General features: G+C 36.7%; 1 protein-coding gene across 9 annotated transcripts in view; it reads right to left on the minus strand.

The window, feature by feature from the left end:
- The window catches only part of LOC135205820 (cell cycle checkpoint control protein RAD9A-like), a 434,453-nt gene that overhangs the window by 176,235 nt on the left and 251,307 nt on the right, over positions 1-6,911 (minus strand). For all 9 annotated transcript variants that reach the window (XM_064237070.1, XM_064237038.1, XM_064237049.1 and 6 more), the window contains one exon: positions 5,612-5,768. In XM_064237070.1, coding sequence (XP_064093140.1) covers positions 5,612-5,768 — 157 coding nt within the window. The remainder of the gene's footprint in view (positions 1-5,611; positions 5,769-6,911) is intronic.

Raw genomic sequence — 6,911 nt, forward strand, 5'->3', positions numbered from 1 at the left:
TAGCATCTTCAATCTTGGCAAAACAGCTCAGAGAAGTGGTTGAACTCAGTAACAATTTGTAATGAAAAGTGCTGCTCAGTGTCATTTTTAAGTCCTGATGATAGTCATACTTCTGACTTCAAATACCATCTTGCCAGCTGGATCAAAATAGTCCAAAGAGGAGGGAGATAAAACAAAGTTGTATTTGATGGTATTTGATGTTGGTCCTAAGGAGGATTGAAAGACAGCTGCTGAAATAGAATTGCTTAATCTGCAACCTGGCAATGTCTTAGAAATGAATGACATCCATGCTACTTTCATGGAGCACCATGATCTAAATGAGATAGTGACAAGTCATAAAAAAGAACACAGCATCTTACATAAGGTCACTGAATTTTGCAAGTCTCCAAGAGTTACAGAGCCTGAGTGTTTGTGCTCCATTAAAATTGAACTCTGAGAAGTGAATAAAGTTGCCATGGCACAAGATGATGTACTGTGCAAGCACACTATACATGAATGTTCAGATCATTTGCCAGGCTATTCTCAAGGTGCAAAAACCAAATCCCTGGAAATTTGAGGGCAAACTGAGAGCAAGAAAAACTAACAGACAAGTCTGTGAATATTATTGCAGAGAACACCACATTTGCAATTAATCAGATAAGAGCTAAACAGACCAGCTACTGAAGATACCCAATGCTATCCTATGAAAGCCACCCCACAAGTTTTAGGTTTGGTTCTTGCTATGAATTATACACCTTGAAGCAAGTCAGAAATTAACTTATTCTATAAATTTTGTTACCCAGTGATCTGTCAATGCAAAAAGGGATTTTGACGAAGGAAAAATCTATTTCTGGGTGATTGGCTCGTGTCGCCCTGTGAAATATCCTTAAGTTCATTATTTCTAGGTAAAATAATCCTAATATTACCAGAGAAAAAATAAAATCAAGAAAATGTCAGTTAAACTGACTCGCTCACTCTATAAAAGAAGTGTCGGTATGGTAACAGGGGCGAGTGAGACCACTACCACGAGTCATTTACCATTTAGACCTTCCATCACAAAATCCCCCACCGAGAGAGCTGAAACCAAAGGGTGATGCGTCCGCTACTACTACTACTACTGACGCCAAGCGAAGTGTAATCAGATGTCTTGTTCACTCATGAAAAACTGCATGGCCCATGCAGAGGTGTGCAACTAATACAAAGCTGTTCCTAACTTATGTCTGAATACTGTACATGAACTCCTGTTAGTCACAAGGGCTAAGAATTTATAGATTTGTGTTTTTTCTCCAGTTCATACAGATATTCTCTTTTGTATCAGTGCTTGTCCATGTATATATATTTCGCGCTAACCTTTCAAATTGCGTTCAGATTTACAGTTAGAAGCCAAGTAAGAAAATATTAGTTCTAGAGGACACTGATAACAAGAAAAGTACCAAGCTCAACTTATTGACTTTTGTGAAAAAAATCTGTAATGAAGCCTACTATTCTTTTAAATTAAGTAAAGTGGATCTTTCATGAGTTGTTAATGTCAAGATATATGTTCCTCTTAACATGGAAAATTTAGTGAATAAAAAATTTGCAATCCCAGAAAAATCTGACACTTTACATTGGAGATACTATATTGAATTTAGCTATTTAGTACATAGTACAGGCAGTCCCAGGGTTACGATGGGGGTTCCGTTCTTGAGACACGTCGTAAGCCGGAACATCGTCAAAAATCCTAAGAAAACCTTACTTTTAAAGCTTTGGGTGCATTGAAAACTATGTAAACTACATTCTTATGGCATTTTTCATAAAAAAACCTTCAAATATTGATTATTTTGCATTTTTGGTGTCATATTTCATCTGCCAGATGAGCGTTGTAGGCGTCGTAACCCTGGAACATGCGTCGTAACCCTGGAAATAATGTCTGATGAATATAATTGAAAAGCGTCGTAACCTCGGAACGTCGTAAGCCGAGACCGTCCCCGGGGACTGCCTGTATTTACATTAGTTTTAAGGATTAGGTTTGGTAACAATTAAAATTGGTCATAAGACTTGTGGAACATATAGAATCTGGTGCTTTTCTGTAAATAAGGGCATCACTGGCTCTGCAAATTGTTAGTTTGTAAACTTTTTCTAGAAGTAAATTAAATAACCACAATAAAAAATAAAATTTTTCTGTTTGTCATGATACTGAACCACCTTTCCGCAATTCTATCTATTGGGCGGCCAGCATGAATGCCACTTATGTATAACATTCAACAGGCCTACAAAAATTGACACCATATTTTTTTCTTAATCGACACATCACAAGCTTTCAAATGAAGTATCATGTTAAAAATTTAGGCCAAAGGCCAAGTGCTGGGACCTCTGAGGTCATTCAGTGCTGAAAACAAAATTGACTACAAGATTTGAAAGATGTAACAGAAGGAAAACCTTGCAGTGAAACAATTGTTAAAGCGGATGGAAGGTCAGACTGAAGAAAAACAAATAGAATGGAGGTACAAATAGCAAAAGAAATGAAAGTTGTAACTACGGTGGGGGGGGGGGGGGGGGGGGGAGTAATGCCTAGAGTGCACCACATGAGGAGCACTGATGGCACCAATCGCCTACAGGGTCGGGTATTTTGTGAAAAAACCTCACTCAAAGACAATTTGGGGGAATCCTGCTTTTATATCAGAGAAAAAGGCTGGTAAATAGCAATTTCTATCAAAATTAGATCCCAAAGGTCTTTGCATAGCATATCTTAACAGTATGAATGTGCCTTAGCCTGTCTGTGGTCAGGAAAGTGAGCTACAAGGAGGAGGAGAGAAACCAGAAAACCAACCATTAACTTTCTCAGCTCCACCCCATCTGTGAATCATAGGTGAGAACTTTTACTACCAAATGGAGCTCAAGAAGAAGCTATGTGATATGCTAAGCAGCCACCACAGGTTCTAGAGCGTAGATTTAAAAGTGCATGTGAGCAACATCCCTCATATAGAAATAGAAAATGAGGGTTTGTCTACCCTAGACATTGGATAAAAGGTCATCCCTACTTGGCAACAGGGCAACTCATATGTCCACTTGATCGCCTCATTTTATTTTCCAAAGTTTGGCCTGACGACCTGGCACTGGAACATTTTGTTATTCAATACAATGATGAGAATGATTAGAAGTTAAAACCATCTAACACATTAGTAATTCGTACATAAAAACAGTCAAATACCTTTAAAATATGTCAACACCTAAAAAGTCCAAAAAGTCATTAGCAATAGTGTGATTATTTAAAATCTCTTCCATGAAACCTGAAATATCTACATACCTAATATGTGCTCACAGTAAGGGGAACATTACAAAGGTCCATTCTGAGGAACCTGAAATATCTACATACCTAATATGTGCTCACAGTAAGGGGGGACATTACAAAGGTCCATTCTATGGAACCTGAAATATCTACATACCTAACATGTGCTCATAGTAAGGGGGATATCACAAAGATCCATTATCTCCAGGAAGAATTTGGGGGTTAAATGAGTATGAAACAATGATGAACAAGTCAACTGATGGCCATTATTTTGCCCTTTGTAAATAAAAGGAACTGAGGATATAAAAAATATCCAGTTTCATTGTATTTTTGGCTTTCATCTCTGCTTGACTGGTACCTCACATACCAACATGAGCTGGGCCCAACAAGGAAAGACCAATTTTCTTGATATTTGGACGATAAGGGCTAAACTACCTATAAGAAATCTGAAAAGATAATCACATCTCTGACATCAGCTTGTCTGGAAGTACAGTGGACCAACACCTATTTGCAGTTCCTGATTCACGAATTCACCTATTCACAGATTTTTCTGTGGAACATACATGTATATTATTAGCAGAAAATTCGCCTGTTCGTGGTATTTTTCATAAAGAAATATTCACTAATTACTGTATTTTCATACAATTTCCGTGACTCAACGCATTTTTTGTGGTAAAACAATTAAAATATATACTCAGGTATAAGCATTTTAGAGGGTTTTTGGTGTTTTAACTATCAAAATTGGCAGTAATAAGCAATTTTTGAGGGGATGTCAAGTATTTGCAGATTTTTGCTATTCAAGAGGGTTGTGGTGCACATCCCATGCAAATACTGGGGGTTGACTGTACTACAGGATAATTTATCTATGTGAAACTCATCACTATGCACAACCGCTTTGCTAACAAAACAAAAATAATCTTCTACTAAGCATAAATGGATGGGTTGCAGTAATCATCATCACACCTAAAGTTAGGGACTGAGTTCCAAGTTTTTGCTAATAACTTAAGAACAGAAGAGAATTAGATTGAATCTCATCCTTTTGAATGCTAGACTTGGTATGAAAGACTGGCATCTTACCGATCGTCTTAGCTAATGCCAAGACTACTAGTCAAAAGACAGTCTTGAGGATGAGCTCTCTCTCTGTTTGATACCTTTCTGAAGGGCTCAAAGGGCACTTGTAAAATTCCATATGATAGATAACATCCTATGCCCGAAGCCTGACTTAGGAGGGTAAGCAAGACTACTCTTATCTTTTCACAACCATAAAACGGTGGAAAAAAATTCAAGCCCTACAGCCAGAGCACCTCATTCAGAGCTGAGCAATAGCCCTTACTGCAAAGATAGAGAGGTCCTCATCTCACTGGAGAAAGACGATGAAGTAAGTATGTGATCTACCAACTAAAAACAATCATCTTCCAGTAGTGAGGCTTTGCACTGCTGGCGTGGGACATAAGAATATAAAATGCCTTGGCTTTTAAATAAAAACATAAATATTATTTTAAATTCCCATCTTAACACAAAATATAAACAAACATCTTTTGCATGAATTCTAACTTACTTGTGCCACTTACTTGTGCCTTGCGTCAAACTGTAGATAGTACTAAAGGTTCTATGGAGTGCTCCCTTGATCCAAACAACATTTCCTTTTACCTTTCATATATTTAAGAGTAAATTCTTTGGGCAAACTCTAAGTTTAGAAATATGACTTAAATGGTCTTATTAAATGAACAATGACAACTGTGTCTTCTACTTACATCATTGTTACTCTCATAATTCTATGGGTTTCGATACATTAGTGTTCAACTATGACAATTAAGTTGTAAAGGTTTCCTTTGTAATGAGAATCAACCGAGAGCCTATAACAAACATTGGTTTTAAGCAATACTTTCAGCATTGATTTACATTACCATGACCACATTTTACTGTTAGTAAAATTTAATTTTTCTTAATCTACAATTTTCTACCCTACAGACTGAAAGACTAATAACAAAAGAAAAGCAGGAATTTAATAGCAAAGCTTCTATACTTTGGGAAATTACAAGAGTAGCATACATACACATGATGACAAAGAAAAATAGTAATACTTTCTAACTGTCACATTTCATTTTCGAAATACTTTCTTGTTCCTGTAAATAACCCATGACATCATTAGTCTACACATTATCATATTAGCAGATTCTGTACTTAATTCTATTAATCATGTCTTAAAAGGGTGACAACCTTATAAACTAGTATCAGAAAAAGCATGCAATTAATTTGAAATTATAAAAGTTCCAAGAAATAAAAGCAAGTAGCAAGCAATCAAATCTATATACCTTCTATAGTATGGAAAATACTGGATAAGTAATTGATCAACATTCTTACCGGGTTCATCATCTACATAATTCCTAATAATAGTTTTTTCTTCAGCAACACAGAGCGTTACTTCTTCTTGATTGGGCTGGAAGTTGACAACTACATCACTCCAGACCTTACTCTGGCTCTGAATATAGTTGGTACATCCACTTTTATTGTACACTGCCTGAGAACAATAAAAACTAATTTACTGAGCTGCAAACAAGCAAACCTACACCAAACTTTTCCATTAAATACAAGGTTCAAAACAGAACTTTCTTTCATTGTTATTCTGATTTATCAAACATAATTGTATTTATCTTAAATGTAATAAACGTTGGTGAAACATATTTGTAAAATTTTACATAGAACAATATGGAAATGGGAGTACTGTGGATCACCTTATTTAGAAGCAATATATAGGTCTCGCTTAAAGATATACTTTAACAAATGAAACTGCCATATTTTAGATGAAAACTGTATCAGTTAGGAACCATATGAACCAAACAAAAACTTATTTCAGTTTTCTTCTGAAGATGGAAAAAGAAACCCACAAGATTATAGAGTATAACCTGTTTACTTGTAAGAATTTACATACCAGTTTACTTAACCCTATCTGGTGCAAGTGTTCAGATTTTTCAAATACCATGATGCAAACCATAGGTTCACTATCGATATATAATGAGTGATAACCGAGTGTTAATATAATGACTTTGAAAGTTGCCCAAATGTCGTACCGCATGAACTTCCTTTGATACTGATATGGCGCTGGTTGACTCGGCACCAACGATCATAGTGCCATTGCGAGGTTTTCCTCCTGTCATACCTTTCAAGCCTTTCTACTCTCAATTTCTCTTTCACTACTGAATGACCTCTTTGGTGACAGTGCTTGGTCTTTGGCCTGAACTCTATATGTGTAATAATTACATTAAATAATACAGATAAATTACATATCTGTAAATAGAACCCACGACCTAAGGGGTCATTGGTGAATTAGGAGCGTCCTACATGACCATGTGAAACTGGACCACGGTGTGCAATGCTTGCAGTAGCCTGGTTTGCATTTGGACATATCGTCATTTCCATAGTTTGTAAACAGCTCACAACACCTTCCATGGGAAGCGGTTGACCTGTTAACCCGCAGCGGAAACTCATGACTTCCGAGCCGGCGGACTACGTATTCATTTTATATGTAAATCGCTGAGATAGCTAGTGTTCCGCTATCGACACGATGCTCATATATTGTTAGTTCTCTTCTAGTTACTCAACGGATCGGTTGTCCGACCAAACTATCTCTCTACTCCAGTGATGGAGCTAAGAAATAAAGCTG

Source organism: Macrobrachium nipponense, chromosome 11 (assembly GCF_015104395.2).
Source record: "Macrobrachium nipponense isolate FS-2020 chromosome 11, ASM1510439v2, whole genome shotgun sequence".
Lineage (NCBI taxonomy): Eukaryota > Metazoa > Arthropoda > Malacostraca > Decapoda > Palaemonidae > Macrobrachium > Macrobrachium nipponense.